The sequence below is a fragment of the Lissotriton helveticus genome, chromosome 10 (assembly GCF_964261635.1).
Source record: "Lissotriton helveticus chromosome 10, aLisHel1.1, whole genome shotgun sequence".
NCBI classification, from domain to species: Eukaryota; Metazoa; Chordata; class Amphibia; order Caudata; family Salamandridae; genus Lissotriton; species Lissotriton helveticus.
The window spans coordinates 1,167,833,674-1,167,859,868 of NC_136071.1; the positions used below are offsets into that span (position 1 = coordinate 1,167,833,674).

Genomic DNA, 26,195 nt, shown 5'->3' on the forward strand with positions numbered 1-26,195 from the left:
CTATTGAGTGCGTTGGGTCAGTGACAGGTCAGCTATTCAGACAAGTCGGACAAATTCCCTAGGTGAACCTAGGCTAGTTATACCGTTCTTGGGTCAGTGTACCACCCCCCAATGTTGCAAAGTGTCAGAATCCCCAATTTCGATTGGTCCTAAGGTAGGATGGGTTAACACACCAATCAGAACAGACTATTCTAAGGCCTAATCTGCATTTTTGGGTACCGCCTAGCAAGATTGGGGTTCCCATGAGAAGTCGCACTGAATACAATAGGAAAGAATACATTGTATATAATGTAGCGCAATTTGGTCTCTCTGGCTGGGTGAAGGTGCATCTTCCCAGGCACGTCTTGGCAGCGACTTTCTCTTGGCGCTGTGACAACGGCACCTCGCACTTCTGGTCCTGCGCAGAACTGCACTCCAAAATGGATTCCCAATCACCCCATCACCCCTCCATGCCGAGGATACATGAAAAGTAAGCGAAAACAAATTAAAACACAGAAATAAATGAATGTATTACATGTTGTGATTTCGTACTTCAGGTTTATCATCATAAAAATATACTATGCGATTAAGGGTAAGTGCTTCAGACAATAACACAAGAGCGGCGGTGCAAGCTTCTCCACGTTATTACAAAGGTAGCCATCTTGAGGCTTATTCCGCATGCGCACCGTTTCCCTCCAAACCTACAACTACGTCACGTCACATGAATGTGACTAACGCATGCGCAGAAGCAATTTCAAAAGCGGCGGCCATATTATGGACAAGGGTTATTTGTATTAGTAAAACACATAAGCAAGCATCACTAATATACACGCATATCAAAATAAAGGAGATTAGTAAGACGTACAATTTGATTATAGAGTTACAACAGACTCGAGGTTCATGACTCGAGCAAGTCGCGATGCGAAATCTTGCTCTATCAATACCTGATGGGTGGCATCACCTAGAGGGATGCCATCTCCCAAGGTTCGCCTCATGGCCTCGGCTAAGTGTTCCATGGCCAGTGCGAAGAGCAGTGGGGACAGAGGGCACCCCTGCCGGGTGCCCCTGCCCACCGCCACTGTCTCCGAAACATATGCCCCAGTCTCACACGGACCACTGGATTTCGATATAAAAGCCTACCATACGCAGGAAGTCCACGTCTAGCTCATATTTCTCCAGGACCAACGACAGGTAACCCCACTCCAAACAGTCAAAGGCCTTTTCCAAGTCTAACACCAGGCACCCTGCTCTAGGCCAACCCCTCGTCGCCTCAGGCGCCACCTTGAAATATCTCCTGAGGTTCAGGGACGTGGACCGCGCTGGCACAAAACCATTTTGGTCTGAGTGGATCAAGTGGGGGACCACGGGCGCCAGATGCTCCGCCAGTAGTTTGACAAAGACTTTGTAGTCAACGTTAAGCATTGCCAGTGGGCGATAGGAGCCCAGGGCCGTGTGGTATCTGTCTGGTTTAGGTAGTGATACCAGAAATGCCTCTCGCAGAGACGGCGGGAACGAACTTGCATTTATCGCTGCATTGTACAGCTGAAGGAGTCGGGGGGCTAGAATGTCACTATTCGCTTTATAGTATTCAGCTGGCAGGCCATCAGGTCCTGGGGTTTTCCCGGTCGCCAGTGTCTGAATCGCGTCTCCCACTTTCTCCAGGTAAGTGGGGCATTAAGTGCATTTTTGTGTTCTTCAGAGGCTGTGGGCAGTGCAACCAAGCCCAGGAACTCAAGCAGCACATGTCTAGGGCCGGTGCCTCGGGCCGCGTAGAGGTGCCGGTAGTGATCAGTCAGCGCCCGATGTATTTCACGCTGCGTATAGACCATCTCCCCTCCCCCTGCTCGAATGGCACCTATCGGGGCGCAGCGGCCTGCCTTTTGTATCAACCACGCCAGCAATCGACCAGCTCTGTCTACCTTGGCGTGGGTCCTGGCCGTGTGGGCTGCATAGTTGTGACATCTCAGCTTCTCCATGAGAATCGCATGCTCACCGCGAAGTTCGCCTAGCATGGTCGAGTGCCTGCCAGCCCCTTCATCTTCCCTCTCGTAGCTTAAGAGCTCAGACTCCAGGCGCGTCAGGGAAGCGGACACCATCTTACGGATGTTCCACGTGGCCCCCAGGCAATGCCCACAAATAGCCGCTTTATGTGCATCCCATTCCACCATGGGATCGCTCGCCGTCCCTGCATTTTCCTCGAAATAGGCTAATATGGCAGTACCCAGTGAGGAGTGGAACTCGGCGTCCTCGAGCGCGGCTTGCTGCAACCGCCACGTGGGCACAGGAGGCCGGTCCTCTCCCAGCTAATTTGGAACCATAGGGGATTGTGATCGGAATGTGTCCTGCCCAGGTATTCTGACCTAGCCAGGAGCGGGAGCAGCGATTGGGAGCCTATTATACGGTCTAATCGGACGTGCAGGTTATGGACAGGCGAGTAGTAGGAGTATATTTTATCTGCAGGGTGCTGTGTGCGCCATAAATCAAGGATACCCGACTGCAAGAGCCAGTCTCGGAACGCCTGCGCATTCGATGTCACTGCTGCAGTTCGGAGGTGGGGGGGGAGGAGCGGTCCAGAAGTGTGTCAAGGACCATGTTGAAGTCCCCGCCAAGTAACCATGGGAGGCCCGCATACAGATGGAGGATGTGATTTTGACTTGCCAGGAAGGATGACTGATCCGTATTAGGTTCATACAAGGATCCCAACAGGACCTCCTGACCGTTTAGCCTCCCCCTCACTAGGGAGTACCTCCCCTCCGGGTCCACCTGAGTGCCCTCACAGGCAAAGGGGACACCAGCAATCACCCAAATTAGCGTACCACGCGCATGCGCAGAGAAGGTCGTACCATATATTTGCCCTCTCCAGCGACTGCGGAGCCTGTCGAGTTCCACCTTGGTCATGTGCGTTTCCTGAAGGAGTGCAATCCCCACCCCGTGACACTGCAGATAGGAGAAGACAGAATAGCGGCACGATGGGGTATGCATGCCGCGGATGTTCCAGGTCATGATGTTAGCGCATGCCATGTGTCAGGTCGCAGTGCAGCCCCCTGGGGGCGTCCCAGATGGGGCCTATGGGTAACCTCTCGGGGGGAGGAATTAACTTGCCGCTTCTGAAACGTGTAAACAACAACTAACCGTGTAACAGTGTGGGCGAGTTCCCAACGGGGCATATGTCCAAACCAAAAATAGATTACCACTTAGTAATGTATTGTCACAGCGCAATGGATATGCGGTGGAGCGGGCAGTCAAAAATCAATCCAAGGTACACCGCTACCCAGGCCCTTGGACATCTAAGAGGTGCATAGGGAATGCTAGGATGAAGATCGCGCAGAGCTAGTGTGAGCTACCCATAGGGGGTCACTGTACGCGCCGGGCACTCAACACCGTCCAACTGCAAGCCTGGAAGCGCCTCTGCATACTCTAGTCGGTACATGCTTTTAAGGCAGCGCCAGCATCGGAGGCTAATGACGTATTCTGGCAGCGCGCTTAGCAACAGTATTATAAAGGATATAAGGAACAGAGCATTAAGAACAGAGACTTCAGCCAGGCCACCATGTCTTATCATCCAGACACACAATGTGGTCAGCTGTCTGGTGCGTCACCAGGGGCAGGCCCACGTCCTCCGACAGCTCAGTGGATGGAGAGGACGAACCACTCACGTCTAGGTCACTCTGCGGTCACTCTGAGTCCAAGCAGGCAGCATTGTTCGTCACTCCCAGTGTCGCAACCGTTTCAAGCGCTTCTTGCCGTTTCTGTCGCATCTTCTCGGGGCTGGGCACGACCCGGCTCCGATCTGCGCCCCAGTGAGCCCCCCTCTTTCTCCGCCTCGTTGAGCCCTGCTCTTGCCATCCGCCCTCCTTCGGGCCCGTGGGTCTCGTGCCCGACCATTGCCCCGTCTCTTCCAGCCAGTCCCAGATGTCCGACGGGCCTTGAAGAAGTGTCTGTCGTTCTTGGAAACTACCTGAAGGCGAGAGGGGAACAGCAGGGAGTAAGGCAATTCCAGTTCACGCAACTGCCTCATTACGGCCATGTATGTGCTTCTCCTTTTCTGCACCGTTGCTGTGTAGTCTGGGAAAAACATCACTCGGCTGTTTCCACTTTTAGGACACCCAGCTTCCTGGTTTCGCGGAGCACCACCTCCCGGTCACGGTAGTTGAGGATTTTGAAAAGAAACGGGTGGTGCCGAGACCCAGGCCTCTGAGCCTGTGCCGGCACTCTGTGTGCCCTTTCCACCACGAAGTGCGGGGACAGCATCCCAGGTGGTAAGAGTGTCCCCAACCAGATCTCCGTGTATTGCTCAGGGTCCGTCCCCTCTTCTCCCTCCGGGAGTCCGAACACCCTGACGTTGTTGCGCCGAGGGCGCCCTTCTGCGTACTCAGCGCGATCCTCCAGTGCGTGACCCTGTCAATTAAGTCTTGCAGCGCTGAGGCATGGCTTTGCACCACAGGATGTAGTTCCTGGACCGACTGGCGTTGCGTGGCAACTGATTCTGACAGCTTACGATGGTCCGCGTGGAGTAGCGTGAAGTCAGAGGTGACTTTGTCTATCCTGCCTTCGAGGGACGTTTTGGTTTGCTCCAGAGTGGTTCCAATGCGCTCCACCGCTGCCAAAACAGAGTCCATCTTGGCTGCCAGAATTGATTTGGGCTCCATGTCTCCCCGTCCCTGTTCTAGTGTGGAGCCTGAGTCTCCCGCCGCCTGCTGCTTCAATTGGGATTTGTCCCTGAGCCTGCCCATCACTAACTGCTGTGCTGTTGGCATCAGCGTGCAGCGTCGGTCTACCAGTTCCTACCGGAAGGGACACCTCACCAACTCCAATATTGCAGTGGTAGTACCAGGAAGGAGCCAATTGAAGAGGCGGATTGTCACTGCCAGGGGTCCCGCCAAGAGTCCCAGGGGTGGGTCGCCATCCAGCCCAGCTCCAAGTTCCGTATGCACGTGCCCCCCGAGTGTGAGCAGCCCCCGCTAATGTCCCACACCTATGGCTGCAGCAGCTCCAGCAGCGCAGAGGGATGGGTCCACTGCACCCTGCACAGCCTCAATATCCTGGCTTCCAGGCACGGTGCCTGAGTTGACTCGAGGGCTGAGTACGCTTGTTATGGCAGGGTCTAAGATGGCGCCCGGTGTAAAATGGCGCCCAAGCCCAGGCGTGCCAGGCCTCCACCAGGTCGTGCGCGCCAGCAACGCTCTCCACTGCGCCCCGATGTCGCCGCCACCCAGCCTGTTGTAACAGTCTCCACCGATGCCTTGTGTCCTCCACTGACACGCCCAACTCGGCGCAGCGGCATGGCGTTCCAGTATCCGGGAGCCCGGTTGACTTCATCTAGGTCCGTTGCATAACGGCCCCAGCCTCCTGCGCGGCCCACCTTCCGGGGTCCGTGTAGCGCCAGCAGCACCCACAGGGGAGCCCTCCGCTACCAAAGTCCAGCGCCTGGTGTCCGGTGTCGGGAGCAGGGTATATAAGTCCCACGGGCGCCTCCAACAACTGACTGACTGCCACCGCGTCCCTTCACAGGACTGCGCCCGCTGGGTCTCAGGAGTCCTCTCCGCCAGTGCCCCCTCCACCAGCAATCACAGCCACCTCACCTCGATAGTCCCCGACAGCAGCGACCACAGCGCCACATAGGGCAGACACAGCACACTGCTCTCAGTCCTGGCCACCTGTCGCTCTGTCAGCTCTCCAAGCGCAGGTCGCCAACGGGGCAGCAGCGGCGAAATGGCGCCAACACCAAAATGGCGCCTAGATCTTAAAATGTCCTACGGTGTGCACTGCTCGTTCCAAAAAGGTAACATCAGGCATCAGCCCGTGTCTCCGCTTGTCACCTCGTCCTGCTGGCAAAATAGGCTACCGAGGCTCTGCCCGGCTCACGGTCAGCGCCGGCGGCCTCCTCTGACTCAGCCCCCACCTCCGGCCGTGTTCTGAGGGCAGTACTCCACCACTATAGTTACAGGCCTGCACTCACACTGATGCTGCAAGGGCCGTGCAGCTCACGATCTCCCACACTGTCCAGCTGGCACATGAGTCTGCCCCCCACCTCACTGCACACACCTAGGGCGGGCCTCAGTCCCCAAGGGCGCCGTCCACCATCCACCGTCCGGGGCCTCCTGGCTGCACAGCCACCACCGGGGTGCCCCAGGCCGCCACCAGCCACCAAGCCACGGCACCTCCGCGGGGCTCCCCCAGCCGCCTCGGGTTCCCGCTCCTCAGCGTGGGGGGTTCTTAAAACGGGCAGCAGCTCCGAAAGTTCCGACGCTGGCAGCCTCTTTGCTGAGTCAGGGGAATCCGCTCGCTGTCGCCAGTCGCGTGCTCCAAAGGGGAGGCGTTAGGCCCCGGTCCTCGCCGGCCGCGGGGATCTCCTCATCCCCCGCTCGTGCGGGGCGCTGCAGCAATTATCGCGGCCGATTGCCAAGCCGCTCGTGCCTCCCAGCAGCACCGGTCCCCCAACAGGGCTCGTGTGTCTCCCACAGGCTCGGAGCAGCGCCTGGCCTCCTGTGACAGCAGGCGCCCGCGTCAACGGCTGCTGGATACCTTTCGGGCCACACTTTCTTCGGCCTCACTGCCGCCTCAGCTGCCCGGATTTGGGATCCACCGGGCTCCACAGGTTCTCTGCGGCAGCCCCACACCAGCTCCGCACAGTTCGGGTCTGAAAAGCACCTCTTGCAGGGTAGGTGCCAGGATAATAAGGGCCGAGAGACGGAGCTCTACTCAATCGCGACCGCCATGCTTGGCTGACAAGCCACGCCCCACCAGAAATCCCATTTCTAACAGTGACAATGCAGCGCTAGCGGACTGTTTCACTCAGTAAGAACCTCCTTGACACAGCCCTAGGAGCCTCCTTGTCCCAGCCCGTCTCCACGCTCATAGAGTGTCCACACAGCGCTAGCTGACTGTTTTACTCAGTAAGAGCCTCCTTGACCCAGCTCTTCTCCTCATAGAGTGTCAACGCAGCGCTAGCGGACTGTTTCACTCAATAAGAGCCTCCTTGACACAGCCCTAGGAGCCTCCTTGTCCCAGCCCGTCTCCACGCTCATAGAGTGTCCACACAGCGCTAGCTGACTGTTTTACTCAGTAAGAGCCTCCTTGTCCCAGCCCGTCTCCACGCTCATAGAGTGTCAACGCAGCACTAGCGGACTGTTTCACTCAGTAAGAACCTCCTTGACACAGCCCTAGGAGCCTCCTTGTCCCAGCCCGTCTCCACGCTCATAGAGTGTCAACGCAGCACTAGCGGACTGTTTCACTCAGTAAGAACCTCCTTGACACAGCCCTAGGAGCCTCCTTGTCCCAGCCCGTCTCCACGCTCATAGAGTGTCAACGCAGCACTAGCGGACTGTTTCACTCAGTAAGAACCTCCTTGACACAGCCCTAGGAGCCTCCTTGTCCCAGCCCGTCTCCACGCTCATAGAGTGTCAACGCAGCACTAGCGGACTGTTTCACTCAGTAAGAACCTCCTTGACACAGCCCTAGGAGCCTCCTTGTCCCAGCCCGTCTCCACGCTCATAGAGTGTCAACGCAGCACTAGCGGACTGTTTCACTCAGTAAGAGCCTCCTTGACACAGCCCTAGGAGCCTCCTTGTCCCAGCCCGTCTCCACGCTCATAGAGTGTCAACGCAGCACTAGCGGACTGTTTCACTCAGTAAGAACCTCCTTGACACAGCCCTAGGAGCCTCCTTGTCCCAGCCCGTCTCCACGCTCATAGAGTGTCAACGCAGCACTAGCGGACTGTTTCACTCAGTAATAACCTCCTTGACACAGCCCTAGGAGCCTCCTTGTCCCAGCCCGTCTCCACGCTCATAGAGTGTCAACGCAGCACTAGCGGACTGTTTCACTCAGTAAGAACCTCCTTGACACAGCCCTAGGAGCCTCCTTGTCCCAGCCCGTCTCCACGCTCATAGAGTGTCAACGCAGCACTAGCGGACTGTTTCACTCAGTAAGAGCCTCCTTGACACAGCCCTAGGAGCCTCCTTGTCCCAGCCCGTCTCCACGCTCATAGAGTGTCAACGCAGCACTAGCGGACTGTTTCACTCAGTAAGAACCTCCTTGACACAGCCCTAGGAGCCTCCTTGTCCCAGCCCGTCTCCACGCTCATAGAGTGTCAACGCAGCACTAGCGGACTGTTTCACTCAGTAAGAGCCTCCTTGACACAGCCCTAGGAGCCTCCTTGTCCCAGCCCGTCTCCACGCTCATAGAGTGTCAACGCAGCACTAGCGGACTGTTTCACTCAGTAAGAACCTCCTTGACACAGCCCTAGGAGCCTCCTTGTCCCAGCCCGTCTCCACGCTCATAGAGTGTCAACGCAGCACTAGCGGACTGTTTCACTCAGTAAGAGCCTCCTTGACACAGCCCTAGGAGCCTCCTTGTCCCAGCCCGTCTCCACGCTCATAGAGTGTCAACGCAGCACTAGCGGACTGTTTCACTTAGTAAGAGCCTCCTTGACCCAGCTCTTCTCCTCATAGAGTGTCCACGCAGCGCTAGCTGATTGTCTCACTCAGTAGAAGCCTCCTTGACCCAGCTCTTCTCCTCATAGAGTGTCAACGCAGCACTAGCGGACTGTTTCACTCAGTAGGAGCTCCTTCCTAAAACTCTGATTTGTTGATTATTGATTAACAAGCTGATCACCATTTGACATCAATAGTTTCTCAGGGAACCATATCTTAGCACAATAGAAAGAATTCTTTCACGAGTACGTTTCAAAAAGATAAATTGTAATAAACAGCCAAACTGTTCAATTTTAGAAGACCACAAAAACCCTAATGTTTTAAGACCAGAGACAAAGGAGCTCATTTAAAGTTTGCCATTTGTTGGAGCACCTCCAAATTCTCAGTTGTGTTGCCCATTTTAGAGGGGAGGTAATAGCCGGGGCAGAGCCAATAGAGCCTCAGACAGCTATCTTGGTGGAAACCCTTGACCAGACAGCCACTGGGGAGCTGCCAGTTCACAGTGTCGCGCGACCAACCCAAATTTGGACATTTGTCGTCTGCTTTGGAACAACAGCCCCCCACTTTAAAGATTTGGGACTGGAGGGCAAAGGAGAATGCCAAGTGGGCCCTTTCAACATGGCAGCCTGCCTGTAATTCATTAGTGATGAAAGTGCATGTGCCACACTAGCAGATGCACTTTCATTATAAAGATCCCCACCTCGTGGGCAGGGCGAGCTCAAAATGTTGCACATGGTTGTTCACCAGTTCCGTGGAGGGTAGTGTTTTCCTAGGTGTTCTAGGACACCATCTGCCATAGTCTTAATTTGGCCTTAAATCAGAAAATGAGTAGATTATGTGGTGTTGTTTCAAGCAAGGAAGCAACACTACAGAATAGCTATGGCTCTTCTATTGATGGGAGCACAGGAGACCATGTAAAATGCAAAAGACAACATTTAGGGAAATCACTAAAGCAACCTCTTCAGTAGATGACACCAGGGAGGCAGAACTTTGAATGGACATGCATCCAAACTGCCCCTCACCCCTAAAAATAATCCATTGAGCACCCTTTGTTGAGCCCTGAGATTGAAGATTGCACTTCCTCTATCCGGCTTTGCATGAACGAAAACCTCTAATATGGAGTTAAATGCCCAGTGAACAACTTGCAAAATCACAAAAAGATTTTGTATTGTACTAAAGCTCTTTTTTGATTCAAAAAAGTATTTTTAACTCGTAAAGGGACTTTTGTGAGCCTTTTTGAATTGCCAAATGAAGGAGGCGTGAAAGTTCAGAAGCTGTAGTTATATATTTTCATCCTTGCACAACTATTTCTTGGTGCCCCTTATGTGATTCTGTTAAAATCCTTTGGCTTTTATTTTTCAACAGCAAATCCTGGTGGTGAGTGTCCTGGGACAGGGTTGGCGAAGCCCGAAGATCTCGTGCCAAGAGAAGAGGCCGATACAGGAAAGACTCCCAAAACTCTTACAAGAGCCACCGATCGTGTGGCACACACCTATCGCACCACATCCTCTGCCATCAATGGTGTGGTGGGCGGTCCCTCCGCTGCTCGTAAGTACATAATATATCTTTTGGATCTGTCACGCTTCCTTTACATTAGGTTGAGAACGATAAGCATTGCTGTGTGTGGATGAAGATTTTGTGAAGAGGTCCCATGCTTAGAATGGCAAGGGTTGCTAAAGGGGAACACAACAGAGTTATGATATATGCCACTGTGCATTTGTTTCGCAGCCAGAAAGAAGGTGTTTTCTATGTGGGCCCCAACCGCCCAACCGTAATGAAAGCATTGCTAGAATAGTTGCTGACACACTGGAGCCCGAGGTGGAAGCACCTAGCTGTGGAGGATGATCTTACCCAGTGTTCTTCAAAGTCGGTCCTGGAGGACCATATCCATGCCAGATTTTTAAGATAACTACATTTATCGAAACGGAGATATGCTGCAAATCTGGCATGGATCCACCCCTCAAGGACATACTTTGGAAAACCCTGATCTAACCCTTAGTTCATGTTATGTATACCACCTTGCCCTCATGTCATCCCCCTGAGCTCTTTGTTCGGACCAGCAGTACAACGTGTGCTACAGAATGTATGCCTATGAACACAAGTACCAGGTGTCAACCCATCTTTCCTTAACCTTATTACTCTACCACTTTCGGCAAAATTTACGTACTACTTGAAGTGTTGCTTTCCTATTCCAGGGGCCTCTTTACTCGCTTACGTTTCTTAACAAAGTTAAAAAAAATGTTTTTGGCAGCCTTGCATTTACCCTCTAACTCCCCTTAATTTCATCCATCTCCCCGAAAAACCATGAGAATATACCAGTATCTTATAACACCTATCGCCTCAGAGGCACATCATGCTATGTCCCCCTTTTTTGCACGGATGGGGCAGCTTGGTATTACAGTAGCGGCTGTAGACAGTTTTGTGGGGCCTTTTCAGATTTGGATCACTGTGCCACTGCAAAACGTGTGGCATTGTGATCCCCCATGGGTGTTCCCACCATTTGCTTGGGGGTATGGCTCCATGAGAATGAGAAAACCTTTTGTTCCTGCTCTATAATACACAGCAGGGGAAACAGCCTTTACAACGCAACGTTTACAACGCACTACCATTACAACGAAACTTTTACAATGCAAGATCCATTACAATGCAAGATCCATTACAACGCATGTCATTACAACGCATACCATTACAACGCATACCCTCACAACACATGTCATTACAACGCATACCATCACAACGCATAGTACCCTTACACTATCCAACACTTACCCTACTGTTGCACCCCCTGGAGTTAGAATAGTAATTTTTACCCCTACACTATCCAACACTTACCCTACTGTTGCACCCCCTGGAGTTAGAATAGGAATTTGTACCCCTATACTATCCAATACTTACCAAACATGCGTTGTAATGTTATGCGTTGTAATGGTATGCGTTTTAAAGGTAGTATGCGTTGTAATGGAATGCGTTGTAATGGTAGTTTTAGGAAATGCGTTGTAATGGCATGCGTTGTAATAGAATGCGTTGTAAAGGATGTTGCGTTGTAAAAAATGCGTTGTAAAGGCATGCGTTGTAAAAGTATGCGTTGTAACGTCATACATCCCACAGCAGGGTCAGATGTAAAGAAGCTTCAGGAAGGTGCACTGTTTGCTGGCCCCGCCATGGGGCCCCTTGAGAGGAGGGCACAGGCATCCAAGGTGCCTTCCGGGCAACCTTCACCAGGCATGTGCAGATGACTGTGGTGGAATCCCTGCTCCCCGTCCAAAGTCCGGCTGCTAGGCAGTCAGTATTGAAAAACAGACCGATGGTGTCAAAGCGCTGGTCTGTCTTTCAATCCAGCACTTTCCTCAGAGCAGGTGTGGGTTCTAATCTGCACTAAAGATAGCGTGTTAGAATATGGCCTATGGCTTCAGTCTGCATTGATGTACCCGGCCAACCAGAGCAGTAACACAACCCCTGGTGTCTTGCCAATCTCCCCTGTGTCCCGCCCATCAATACACAAGAACCCGGCATTGTCACCTGCCCTAGTTACCTGACACCGCTCAAGAAGGCACATTCAGAAGCACATCTGAGTTAGTACCGCTTGCTCCTTCCCCTAGTGATCTTCCTGACAACTCCCTTCACACAGTGAGATCCCAGCCTAAAGCGCCACCATGATTGCCCAGAGCTCTATCACTCAAGTCATTGCATGAAATTTCCACTTTTCCCTATTCCAGTTGGTCTCGGATCCAGGGCAGGTGGTGAGCTGTTGTAATGCAGTGTTAGGTGAACCCTGAGAACCTAGAGACCAAAGATTACTGCATGGGAAGAGTGAGGTAGAAAACTCCCAAGGAAGGGAGAGCATAGAAGAACAATGTTCAACACAGAGGGAGTCGGTTATATCTGTAGTAACAAAGAAACTGCTAGTAGGAACATCCAAAGCAAGGTCCTAGCAACAGGGACTGCAACATATTTTAATCAATCAATCAGGGTTCTTGTAAAGTGTGACCAATTACCAGTAAGGGTCTTAAGACGTTGGGGTGAGGGGTGGGGAGGGATTATACAGTTCAATCGAAGAGCCATGTCATGAGGTCCTTCCTGAATTGAGGCGATGACGCTTGTTGCCTGAGATGCAGAGGCAGGGAGTTCCAGGTCTTTGCAGCGAGGCAGGAGAAGGATCGTGCTCGAGCCGAGGTCTTGTGGATCCGTGGGATGGTGGCCAGGGCCAGTTGGGTGGAGCGGTGATGTCTGGTTGGTGTGTAGAAAGAAATTGGTCTGTTTGTTTTTGTTACGTTTGTTCTCTGCAGGTTCATGTGTTGGCACACTCTAATGTAATGGGTAACTAATTACAAAATGTCAAGCTACTTAAACATGGATAGTTATTTTTAGAAAGCAAAGTCTTTCAAGATTGGTGGTCTGTTGAAATCTCTCGAAAAATGTACATGATGTATGAAAGATTGTGCAATTATATGCATAGTCACGCTAACCATTGTGGCATATGTCCAATCTAGATTGAATGTATTGGTAGTCTTGGCAATGACTTAGCAAGACCTTTTACCCCCCACGGCTGCATGTAAGAGCAGGGGGGGAGCCCACCGCCCTCAAAACAAGTGCTGCATGGGGAGTCTGCTCCCCCTCCCCCCTTCATCTCCCACCCTTGCTACGTCACTGAGTCTTGGCAAGCTTGTGATGCAGTTGCCATGCGATATCTCGGTGTCTCACTGTGAAGACCTAGCGGCTTTCTTCCTAGAGAAGGTTCAGACGATTTATCGCTCTTTTACTAACACTCCTTCTCCTTGTGAGACGCCGAGGCTTAGTATCAACACTCCCGGGGCTCTCTCCTCCCTCCCTGCTATGTCAGAGGAGGTGTTTGATAGATTAGTCATTAAGGTAAAATCGGGATCTCCTGCCGACCCCCTCAGACCGGCGCAATTCAGAGAACTATCGATTCTCTGTCTGCCCCTAATGCGTTACTTAATCAACCTGTCTTTGTCCTCAGGTTCAGTCCCGGTTAAATGGAAACAGGCGGTGGTCACCCCTATTCTCAAGAAGCCTACACTAGATCCCCTCAAGTTGGTAAATTATCGCCCGATCTCACTCCTTCCTTGGGCTGCGAAAGTAGCCGGGTCTCATGTTAATGTTCTCCTCTCTGAGCATCTCCAAAGGGCTAACATTCTAGACCCTTCTCAGAATGGCTTTTGTGCCGGCCACAGTACTGAGACTGCCCTTCTCTCAATGACGGAACACCCGCGGGCCGTGCTCGATTCCGGACATACAGCGGCACTGGTGTTACTCGACCTCAGTGCCGCGTTCGACACGGTCTCGCATTCGATACTGGTACAACGTCTAAGAGAAGCTGGTGTCTCTGGCATGGCACTAAAGTGGTTACAGTCTTTCTTGAGTGATAGTGCATTCCGGGTCGCCACTCCGCCTTTTGAGTCCAAATTCTATCCGTTAGAACTGGGAGTGCCTCAGGGGTCAGCATTAAGTCCCACACTATTCAATCTTTATGTTCACCCGCTGGCTGCGGTCGCCAAGCAGTGGGATATGACCATCGTCTCATATGCTGACGACACGCAGCTGGCGGTTGTTCTGAGTGGGAAGTCCGACCTCGATGCCCCCAGGTTCAGAGCGGGTCTCCTGGCGGTGGCTGGCTGGATGACAGCCAACTGTCTTCAGCTGAATGCTAAGAAGACTGAGATACTGGTTGTTGGTAAGCATAGTAACATGTGGAGTGATGAGTGGTGGCCTCCAGAGTTAGGTGTCACGCCTACTCCGGTATCGGAGGTAAAAAACTTAGGGGTGTGGTTAGACTCTGCCCTTAGTTTTTGTGCCCATACAAAAAAAGTGGCAGCTACCTGTTTCGGGATCCTTCGAGGACTGAGACCCATTTTGAAGTTCTTTGACGCCCCTACTAGGCAGTTGATCATCCAGGCCACTATTCTGTTTCGGCTCGATTATGCCAGCTCGCTCCTGTTAGGGGCGAACCAGGCGGAAATCGCCCGGATGCAGCGCGTTCAGAATGCTGCGGCCAGAGCCCTGGTGGGGTTACCGAGGTTTTGCTCTGTGAGTGCAACTATTCGGTCTCTTCACTGGCTGCCTATTGCGCAAAGGATTGACTTTAAAACTCTCTGTCTTTCCTTTAAGATCCTCAAGCTGTCCTCTCCTCAGATTCTTGAGAATCTTCTTACTCCCTATGTTCCTGCTCGCTCCCTGAGATCTGCCTGTCAAAACTTGGTGATGGTACCTCGGTTTAGGTTGTGTAGGGCTGGAGGGCGGTCCTTCCGGGTTATGGCTGCTAAACTCTGGAACTCTCTTCCGCTCCACATCCGTGCACTTGACGACCTGTTCATATTCAGGAGAGCCATTAAAACCTACTTGTTTCCTAGTGTTTCTTAGTCCTTTTCCCTCTCTTGCTTTGGTCCTGTAGTTTATGTGGTGTTATGTGTTCATTTGCCTGTTCAAAAGCGCCGGGACGCCCCTTTGCTGGGGCAGCTGTGTGCTATAAAAATATGTATAACATAACATAACATAACATATGTAGAATTTCAAAAAATTCTGATCTATCAACATCATCTGTGTTGGACCTGACCCTCTTGGCAGGGTCATCCCTAAACTTTTTGCCTTCCTCCAATACTCTCTCTGACCTGTTTTTGTTGGTTTAATGACTCTGGGCACTTTACCACTGCTGACCAGTGCTAAAGCTCATATGCTCTCCCTGTGCGAAATGTATATGTGATTGATATACCTGATTGGTTTATTGGATTTACTGTCAGTCCCCAGTAAAGTGCACCAGGAGTGCCAGGGCTTGTGAATGCCAATACTGCTAGTGGGCCTGCAGCGCTGGTTGCGCCACCCACAGAAGCAGCCTTCAAATGTGTCTAGGGTCTGCCATTGCAAAACCTGCGTACAGTCTGGTACTGTCATGCTGGCTGGGCAAGTGCACACACTTGCCAGCCCCTAAACCTTCCCTTAACTTCATATTAGTCACCCCTATGGTAGGCCTGAGGGCAGGGTGCATTGTAAGTGTAAGGTAGGACATGCTCTGGTGTGTGTGGCATGTCCTAATAGTGAATTACTACCAAATTCGTTTTTCACTATTGTAAGGCTACCTGTTCTCTTTAGGCCAGATGGGCTGCTGGAATTATTACATTCTATAATCCTAGCAGGCTCAGGGAACATGGTAGAAATTAATGTTTAGTATGCCTGAACTCAGAATAATAAAATACTTCTTTTAGTAAAGTTTATTTTAATATCCTGTGTTTGCAAATGCTACTTTTAGAAAGCTAGCATTTGCTTGTCTAACCATTTCAGCCCGCCTCTGCTTTTGTGTGTATCTGACTGTCTGAGTTGTGTGAGTGACAGGGCTGGGAGTTGACAGGTGGTGAATAGCAGGATGACACCTTAGTAGGGGGTGGGAGTTTCCCTGAATGATGCATCAGGCTGTGCTCTGCCTCCACAATGCTGGCTCCGCCTCCCTGGGGAGCGGCTGATGTGCCTGCCCTCACACTGAATGCAGAAGCCAGAAGTACCCACTAAAAGTGCTCAGAGGCTGAGAGCAGTTATGCAAAGGCCCCCCTGGCCTGTAAGAACAAAAGAAACTGGGTATAAAAGTAGGAGCCCTGCTCCTTGTAAATTAGATCCTGTTTGCGCAACCAAGAAGAAGCTCTGCCCGAGGAGAAGGACCCTGGAAGCTGCATGGAGAAGTACTGCCTCTGACCCCAAGAGACTGGCCTGTGGTGGGTGCCTTGCTGCTGAAGGAGAGCAGGAGAAAGACTGAAAAGACTTTGCTTTAATTTCAACTTGTGCCAAACTTTTACCAAGATCTCCAAGGGCTTGCTGTGGAACTTGCCCCCTGAACTGCGCCCCAGGAACATTGGGCGCTACCCTCCCCCTCGAAGAGGAACTGCTGCTGAGGATTGTGTCCCTGCATCGCTGCCCCGGAAAGCTGAGTGCGCTTTGCCCCCATCGTGCCCTCTGACAAGCCTGCGCTGCCCCTGTCCTGCCAAGTACCGTGAGCTCCTGCCGCCGAGCCGCAGCTCGCACAGCAAAGGTCAGCGCTGTCTGACCCCAGCACCGTGACTGCCTCCCTGAGCCGAAGCTCTCAACGCAAAGCAGAGGACCCGTCCGGTCCAATCACCACGATCTGCTGGCCCCCGCCGGTGGAAAGTACAGAAAAGACGGACCAGAAGCGTGGGCTCGCCTTCCATGAGAAGCCCTGTTGTAAGCGATCATCCAATCTGCTGCCCCCTCTCCAGGACCCCAGGACTCTGCCCTTGTGAGCCTGTGTCCCCCGGTGCACCGCCAGCCTGAAGGAAAGCGACCCTGTGGCCCCCGCGTCACCCCGCCCTCCAGGACAGCACCGCCCCGCTGGACGACAGCCTAGAGCCGTCCGACCCGAACCGCCAAGGAAAGTTACTGTGCCTCCCACGCAGCGCACGGCTGCACTCTGAAAAGAACTGGGCGCTTGAAACTTGCCTTTGACTGTCCGCTTTTAAGGTTCACCCAAGAAGTGTGCACATCAAAGTAGCTGAAGTGTGCACGTCATGATATGTACTTGAACGGAGCCTGCAGTGTGCGCCTTGAAGTCCTGACGCCTCGCACTGCCAGCTCTAAGCCTCTGTCGGAGTGATTGGCCCCCGAGCGCCTTGGCTGCAGCATACACCCCTCCTGCCTCTGCCCCCCTCGTGTGAGCATTGAGGCTGGGCGCCCCAGAGGCATAGAGCGCGCTGAGAGCAGTGCGCTGGCAGTGGGATTGCTTGTACGCCTCGTACCAGCCATTCTCAGTGTTCGCGCCGAACGCCGTCTCACGCGAGATGCGTGAGGTTTAGCAGGGCATCTACCGCGAAGCAGCACAAAGCGAACTAGAGTGCTACGAAGCGCATAGAAGGACTAAGGAGCACCATACCTTCAGGAAAGTGGGCAGAAGGCCCTAAATATTGCTATAAAGACCTGTGACATAATCAGAGAGTAACTGGAACCACTTTTAGAAAGTAAAAAGACTGTATTTACAAGGCACTGCTGGAAGAGTATATATGGTCTATTGAAAGTAACTGGAACCATTTCTTGAAAGTGAAGAGACTGTATTTACAAGCCTGCTTAAATCTATATATATAAAGATATATTTTTACTAAAATACAGTTTGGTGTCATTGTGTGGTGGGTTAGTGGTGATTGGTATGATATTGCAAATGTTTAACCCCATGTGCCCCAGAGATTAGCCTAGACTACTTGCACCACACTACCTAGAGGGTAAGCAGAGGTTGTTCTTGAAGGTAACCCTTCGCCCTGACGTGGAAGAGAGGGTCCCTGCTTGTCGCCAGTGCTGCACTGCACCAACCAGAGACTCCCCTTTCCAACGTTGGACGCAGCGGTGAGGATAGCGGATTTACATTTGCAGTGTCTTTACCTTAGCTACTGACCATTGCACAGTGATGACAGTCCAGTAACTAAGCCACAGATTTTTTTTTGTTTTTGATTTATGTTTTACTGAGAGAATCCCCATATGTTGTGAAGTCATGCCTGGATCAGTCAGAATGGAGATTGAACCAGCAGGAAGCATCATGGATTTTGGTAGAGCCCTGTCGCCAGAGGAGTTGACAGATCGGAAGGAGGCCAGAATACATGAAATGAAGTTGGCGGAGCTGAAATTGAATTGCCAACTGGAGCTAGAATCTAGGAAGTTAGCCCTGGAAGAAATGAAAATGGAGCTTGCGCATGACTTAAGAATGAGGAAACTTGACTTGGAGCTCGAGGGGCTTGAGGCCAGGAGGGCGTCAGCCCAGCAACAAGAAAGGTGTGTAGCTCAGAGATTGAGCTTTGCTGAGTTGGAGGTGGAGTCCAGCTCAGATGGTGGCAGCAACATTCAGGTATCTAGTGCAGACAGCATAGCGCGCACACCTAGAGATATGGCACCTGACTTGGAGGGGGTTAACTTACACCAGGAGGTTCAAGGGCATGAGGTAGCTCCAGTAGTGCGCAGCGTCCCTGAAGGGAATAGGGTAGCTGGCGTAGGAGTTCATGGTCCTAGTGGCGGGAGGAGTTCCCCCAGGGTTGAGGTCCTGGTGGGTGAGTGTAAGGACCGCCCAGAAGAGTGTGGGTTGTGTGACCGAGACAGTCCCCTACTGTCTGGCCAGTCTCAGAAGGATGGTGTGGAGTATGTGTGTGAGGTGCTGGATGGTGAGGTGAAGGATAATTTGGTTAACCCTGCTAGGGGGCTGTGTAATCCAATTGTGGGAGAGCATACTTTAAGTCCCAGTTTTCCAGAGCTATGCCAACACCTGTTTGAGAGTGAGTTCTCTGACCCCAGGGAGCTCACGTTGGAGGCAGACCCTGTGGTGGATTCCAGAGGGTCTGGAGAGGCATTGGGGTGTGATCCTGTGGGGAGTGGCTCAGGTATCTTCCAGCCCAGAGTGGTGGAAGTGGCGCAGAGTAGCCCAGCTAGGTCCTGTAGTAGTGAGAGGGGTGTAGGGCCTCACGTCCTGTCCTTGAGGGGAAGGAGTGAGAATGGGTTTTGTCCCGGTAGTGCCCAACCTCAGTCTCAGAGCCTGGATGGTTCTTTAAGGGAACACCAGGTGGGGAGCCTAGGCTGTCCGGATGAGTCATCCTCTGAGGGGGATCCCCCAGTGGCTAGAGAACGTGGAGGCTCTGTAAGCAGAGCTCCAGTAGTTCTGGTGTCTGGCAGTACCGCTCCAGTTGGGAGGGTGCAGGAGTCCAGAAGGAGGGGCGAGAGGGGGAAAGAGTCCCCAGTGGAAGAACCAGTGGGTCAGGGGCCAGCCGGCAGGGCTGCGTCCCCAGTGAATGACCAGGGGGACACCACTTCTGTCCTGGGGGATCGTCCCGCACTGTCAGAGGGACAGGGGTTGGGAGATCTGCGCCAGGCAGACTGTCGCACGACACATGAGTTATGTGCCACCCTCGGGGGGGGCAGGCGTGCTCCCCGGAAAGTCCTGGTGCGCCAGGCAAGTGTTCAACTGCAGGGTTGGGTCCCTGAGTTAGAGGGCCAGGTTCAGGTGTTGTCTGACCTGGAGGGTGGGACCACTGTAATCAGTGTCCTGACCCATGTCACTTCTAGGGGTACCACTCCAGTGGGGGGTGGGCAGTACTCTGGAAGGGGGTGCAGAGGGAGGGAGTCCTTGCCTCTGACCCCGGTGCAGTTTGAGGGTTTAGACCCTAGATTTAAGGGCCAGGTGCAGGGTGTCCCCCCTGACCTGGTGCCCCAGTTGCAGGATAGCACCCCTGAACTGGTGGGCGATTGTGCAGGTCACCTGCCACAGGTGCCCTGACAATTCTGGAAGGGGGTACCACTCCAGGTGGGAGGGTACACAGCCCCAAGGAGGAGGACCGGGTGTGGGAGAGGCCACCCCAGTCTTTGGTACAGCCGCCAGGTACAGACCTGGGACTGGTGGGTCAGTGCCAGGATGACATACCTGACCTGACAGGAGGGAGAGTGGACAAAGGGTGCCAAGCACCTGGGGCTAATGCCCCCCGCTCTTTAAGGCCACAGAGGTTTGAGAGCCCTGAGAGGCATGAGGCCTGGGTCTCAGCTCTGACTACCGTCAGTGGCCGCTATGACTTGATGTCTGTCTGTTGGGACACACCTGTGGGCAAGTTAAGGTTAGAGGCTGCACAGGTGGTGTCCACAGGGGAAGAGAAGGGTGCCCCATGGATTAGCTGGGTGAACCCTGAGAGTATAGACAGAGGATTTGAAATAGGTACAGGTTGGCGTAGAACTGGAATGTGCCCCTGCTGTTGCGGGCCAGGTCCATGTTCTATCGCCCTAAGCAGGGAAGCCCATCACAGTGGTGATTGGTCTACCCTGCGTTTTGGCTGGAAGGGGGTTGTGTTGGACCTGACCCTCTTGGCAGGGTCATCCCTAAACTTTTTGCCTTCCTCCAATACTCTCTCTGACCTGTTTTTGTTGGTTTAATGACTCTGGGCACTTTACCACTGCTGACCAGTGCTAAAGTGCATATGCTTTCCCTGTGCGAAATGTATATGTGATTGATATACCTGATTGGTTTATTGGATTTACTGTCAGTGCCCAGTAAAGTGCACCAGGAGTGCCAGGGCTTGTGAATGCCAATACTGCTAGTGGGCCTGCAGCGCTGGTTGCGCCACCCACAGAAGCAGCCTTCAAATGTGTCTAGGGTCTGCCATTGCAGAACCTGCGTACAGTCTGGTACTGTCATGCTGGCTGGGCAAGTGCACACACTTGCCAGCCCCTAAACCTTCCCTTAACTTCATATTAGTCACCCCTATGGTAGGCCTGAGGGCAGGGTGCATTGTAAGTGTAAGGTAGGACATGCTCTGGTGTGTGTGGCATGTCCTAATAGTGAATTACTACCACATTCGTTTTTCACTATTGTAAGGCTACCTGTTCCCTTTAGGCCAGATGGGCTGCTGGAATTATTACATTCTATAATCCTAGCAGGCTCAGGGAACATGGTAGAAATTAATGTTTAGTATGCCTGAACTCAGAATAATAAAATACTTCTTTTAGTAAAGTTTATTTTAATATCCTGTGTTTGCAAATGCTACTTTTAGAAAGCTAGCATTTGCTTGTCTAACCATTTCAGCCCGCCTCTGCTTTTGTGTGTATCTGACTGTCTGAGTTGTGTGAGTGACAGGGCTGGGAGTTGACAGGTGGTGAATAGCAGGATGACACCTTAGTAGGGGGTGGGAGTTTCCCTGAATGATGCATCAGGCTGTGCTCTGCCTCCACAATGCTGGCTCCGCCCCCCTGGGGAGCGGCTGATGTGCCTGCCCTCACACTGAATGCAGAAGCCAGAAGTACCCACTAAAAGTGCTCAGAGGCTGAGAGCAGTTATGCAAAGGCCCCCCTGGCCTGTAAGAACAAAAGAAACCTGGTATAAAAGTAGGAGCCCTGCTCCTTGTAAATTAGATCCTGTTTGCGCAACCAAGAAGAAGCTCTGCCCGAGGAGAAGGACCCTGGAAGCTGCATGGAGAAGTACTGCCTCTGACCCCAAGAGACTGGCCTGTGGTGGGTGCCTTGCTGCTGAAGGAGAGCAGGAGAAAGACTGAAAAGACTTTGCTTTAATTTCAACTTGTGCCAAACTTTTACCAAGATCTCCAAGGGCTTGCTGTGGAACTTGCCCCCTGAACTGCGCCCCAGGAACATTGGGCGCTACCCTCCCCCTCGAAGAGGAACTGCTGCTGAGGATTGTGTCCCTGCATCGCTGCCCCGGAAAGCTGAGTGCGCTTTGCCCCCATCGTGCCCTCTGACAAGCCTGCGCTGCCCCTGTCCTGCCAAGCACCGTGAGCTCCTGCCGCCGAGCCGCAGCTCGCACAGCAAAGGTCAGCGCTGTCTGACCCCAGCACCGTGACTGCCTCCCTGAGCCGAAGCTCTCAACGCAAAGCAGAGGACCCGTCCGGTCCAATCACCACGATCTGCTGGCCCCCGCCGGTGGAAAGTACAGAAAAGACGGACCAGAAGCGTGGGCTCGCCTTCCATGAGAAGCCCTGTTGTAAGCGATCATCCAATCTGCTGCCCCCTCTCCAGGACCCCAGGACTCTGCCCTTGTGAGCCTGTGTCCCCCGGTGCACCGCCAGCCTGAAGGAAAGCGACCCTGTGGCCCCCGCGTCACCCCGCCCTCCAGGACAGCACCGCCCCGCTGGACGACAGCCTAGAGCCGTCCGACCCGAACCGCCAAGGAAAGTCAAGGTACTGTGCCTCCCACGCAGCGCACGGCTGCACTCTGAAAAGAACTGGGCGCTTGAAACTTGCCTTTGACTGTCCGCTTTTAAGGTTCACCCAAGAAGTGTGCACATCAAAGTAGCTGAAGTGTGCACGTCATGATATGTACTTGAACGGAGCCTGCAGTGTGCGCCTTGAAGTCCTGACGCCTCGCACTGCCAGCTCTAAGCCTCTGTCGGAGTGATTGGCCCCCGAGCGCCTTGACTGCAGCATACACCCCTCCTGCCTCTGCCCCCCTCGTGTGAGCATTGAGGCTGGGCGCCCCAGAGGCATAGAGCGCGCTGAGAGCAGTGCGCTGGCAGTGGGATTGCTTGTACGCTCGTACCAGCCATTCTCAGTGCTCGTGCCGAACGCCGTCTCACGCGAGATGCGTGAGGTTTAGCAGGGCATCTACCGCGAAGCAGCACAAAGCGAACTAGAGCGCTACGAAGCGCATAGAAGGACTAAGGAGCACCATACCTTCAGGAAAGTGGGCAGAAGGCCCTAAATATTGCTATAAAGACCTGTGACATAATCAGAGAGTAACTGGAACCACTTTTAGAAAGTAAAAAGACTGTATTTACAAGGCACTGCTGGAAGAGTATATATGGTCTATTGAAAGTAACTGGAACCATTTCTTGAAATTGAAGAGACTGTATTTACAAGCCTGCTTAAATCTATATATATAAAGATATATTTTTACTAAAATACAGTTTGGTGTCATTGTGTGGTGGGTTAGTGGTGATTGGTATGATATTGCAAATGTTTAACCCCATGTGCCCCAGAGATTAGCCTAGACTGCTTGCGCCACACTACCTAGAGGGTAAGCAGAGGTTGTTCTTGAAGGTAACCCTTCGCCCTGACGTGGAAGAGAGGGTCCCTGCTTGTCGCCAGTGCTGCACTGCGCCAACCAGAGACTCCCCTTTCCAACAATCTAATGTTCCAACTTGGGGCCTGATTGTGACAGATATCCTGTCCACCGTATTATAAGTGCATTAGCATGTAATGCACCTGTTATAAGGCAGGTATGATATCCGTCACATTTGTGGCAGAGTAATTGTCCTCCAAACTCTAATTCAGGCCCTGAATCTTGTATAAGAGTGCTGTTGGCAAGAACTGAAAACCTACCTGAAAGAATCATTCTATAAGTCCGAAGTCCCATTCGGCTTATCGTGGCCATGTCAGTCTACACAGCTTGTGAAAATGCACACCAGCTCCATTCACGTCCATTATATGTGAAGCCTCTAAAGACATCTAAGCTGCAAATACCCTCTCATTGTAAAAAGAGGCAAATAGGTGGGTGCTTTTTGCAAGAAGTAACTCATGTGCCAACCTCTTCCCTAGTATGGTCTTGTATGCGGATCATGTCTGCAAGAAGTAACTCTTGTTTCAACCTCTTCCCCAGTATGGTCTTCTATGCGGATCATGTCTGCAAGAAGTAACTCTTGTTTCAACCTCTTCCCCAGTATGGTCTTGTATGCGGATCATGTCTGCAAGAAGTAACTCTTGTTTCAACCTCTTCCCCAGTATGGTCTTCTATGCGGATCATGTTTGCAAGAAGTAACTCATGTGCCAACCTCTTCCCTAGTATGGTCTTGTATGCGGATCATGTCTGCAAGAAGTAACTCTTGTTTCAACCTCTTCCCCAGTATGGTCTTCTATGCGGATCATGTTTGCAAGAAGTAACTCATGTGCCAACCTCTTCCCTAGTATGGTCTTGTATGCGGATCATGTCTGCAAGAAGTAACTCATGTGCCAACCTCTTCCCCAGTATGGTCTTGTGTCAACCTCTTCCCTAGTATGGTCTTGTGTCAACCTCTTCCCTAGTATGGTCTTGTATGCGGATCATGTCTGCAAGAAGTAACTCATGTGCCAACCTCTTCCCCAGTATGGTCTTCTATGCGGATCATGTCTGCAAGAAGTAACTCTTGTATCAACCTCTTTCCTAGTATGGTCTTGTATGCGGATCATGTCTGCAAGAAGTAACTCTTGTTTCAACCTCTTTCCTAGTATGGTCTTGTATGCGGATCATGTCTGCAAGAAGTAACTCTTGTTTCAACCTCTTCCCTAGTATGGTCTTGTATGCGGATCATGTCTGCAAGAAGTAACTCATGTGCCAACCTCTTCCCTAGTATGGTCTTGTATGCGGATCATGTCTGCAAGAAGTAACTCATATGCCAACCTCTTCCCTAGTATGGTCTTGTATGCGGTTCATGTCTGCAAGAAGTAACTCTTGTTTCAACCTCTTTCCTAGTATGGTCTTCTATGCGGATCATGTTTGCAAGAAGTAACTCATGTGCCAACCTCTTCCCCAGTATGGTCTTCTATGCGGATCATGTCTGCAAGAAGTAACTCTTGTTTCAACCTCTTTCCTAGTATGGTCTTGTATGCGGATCATGTCTGCAAGAAGTAACTCTTGTTTCAACCTCTTCCCTAGTATGGTCTTGTATGCGGATCATGTCTGCAAGAAGTAACTCATGTGCCAACCTCTTCCCCAGTATGGTCTTCTATGCGGATCATGTCTGCAAGAAGTAACTCTTGTATCAACCTCTTTCCTAGTATGGTCTTGTATGCGGATCATGTCTGCAAGAAGTAACTCTTGTTTCAACCTCTTTCCTAGTATGGTCTTGTATGCGGATCATGTCTGCAAGAAGTAACTCTTGTTTCAACCTCTTCCCTAGTATGGTCTTGTATGCGGATCATGTCTGCAAGAAGTAACTCATATGCCAACCTCTTCCCTAGTATGGTCTTGTATGCGGTTCATGTCTGCAAGAAGTAACTCTTGTTTCAACCTCTTTCCTAGTATGGTCTTCTATGCGGATCATGTCTGCAAGAAGTAACTCTTGTATCAACCTCTTTCCTAGTATGGTCTTGTATGCGGATCATGTCTGCAAGAAGTAACTCTTGTTTCAACCTCTTCCCTAGTATGGTCTTGTATGCGGTTCATGTCTGCAAGAAGTAACTCTTGTATCAACCTCTTTCCTAGTATGGTCTTGTATGCGGATCATGTCTGCAAGAAGTAACTCATGTGCCAACCTCTTCCCTAGTATGGTCTTGTATGCGGATCATGTCTGCAAGAAGTAACTCATGTGTCAACCTCTTCCCTAGTATGGTCTTGTATGCGGATCATGTCTGCAAGAAGTAACTCTTGTTTCAACCTCTTCCCTAGTATGGTCTTGTATGCGGTTCATGTCTGCAAGAAGTAACTCTTGTATCAACCTCTTCCCCAGTATGGTCTTGTATGCGGATCATGTCTGCAAGAAGTAACTCATGTGCCAACCTCTTCCCTAGTATGGTCTTGTATGCGGATCATGTCTGCAAGAAGTAACTCTTGTATCAACCTCTTCCCCAGTATGGTCTTGTATGCGGATCATGTCTGCAAGAAGTAACTCATGTGCCAACCTCTTCCCTAGTATGGTCTTGTATGCGGATCATGTCTGCAAGAAGTAACTCTTGTATCAACCTCTTCCCCAGTATGGTCTTGTATGCGGATCATGTCTGCAAGAAGTAACTCTTGTATCAACCTCTTCCCCAGTATGGTCTTGTATGCGGATCATGTCTGCAAGAAGTAACTCTTGTATCAACCTCTTCCCCAGTATGGTCTTGTATGCGGATCATGTCTGCAAGAAGTAACTCATGTGCCAACCTCTTCCCTAGTATGGTCTTGTATGCGGATCATGTCTGCAAGAAGTAACTCATGTGCCAACCTCTTCCCTAGTATGGTCTTGTATGCGGATCATGTCTGCAAGAAGTAACTCTTGTATCAACCTCTTCCCCAGTATGGTCTTGTATGCGGATCATGTCTGCAAGAAGTAACTCATGTGCCAACCTCTTCCCCAGTATGGTCTTGTATGCGGATCATGTCTGCAAGAAGTAACTCATGTGCCAACCTCTTCCCTAGTATGGTCTTGTATGCGGATCATGTCTGCAAGAAGTAACTCATGTGCCAACCTCTTCCCCAGTATGGTCTTGTATGCGGATCATGTCTGCAAGAAGTAACTCATGTGCCAACCTCTTCCCTAGTATGGTCTTGTATGCGGATCATGTCTGCAAGAAGTAACTCTTGTATCAACCTCTTTCCTAGTATGGTCTTGTATGCGGTTCATGTCT

At 51.7% G+C, this 26,195-nt stretch overlaps 1 protein-coding gene across 2 annotated transcripts in view; it reads left to right on the top strand.

Annotated features, from left to right (window-relative positions):
• Nucleotides 1-26,195, top strand: part of EFHB (EF-hand domain family member B) — a 250,589-nt gene that overhangs the window by 209,914 nt on the left and 14,480 nt on the right. For both annotated transcript variants that reach the window (XM_078663999.1, XM_078664000.1), the window contains one exon: nt 9,777-9,959. In XM_078663999.1, the coding sequence (XP_078520125.1) occupies nt 9,777-9,959 (183 nt within the window). The remainder of the gene's footprint in view (nt 1-9,776; nt 9,960-26,195) is intronic.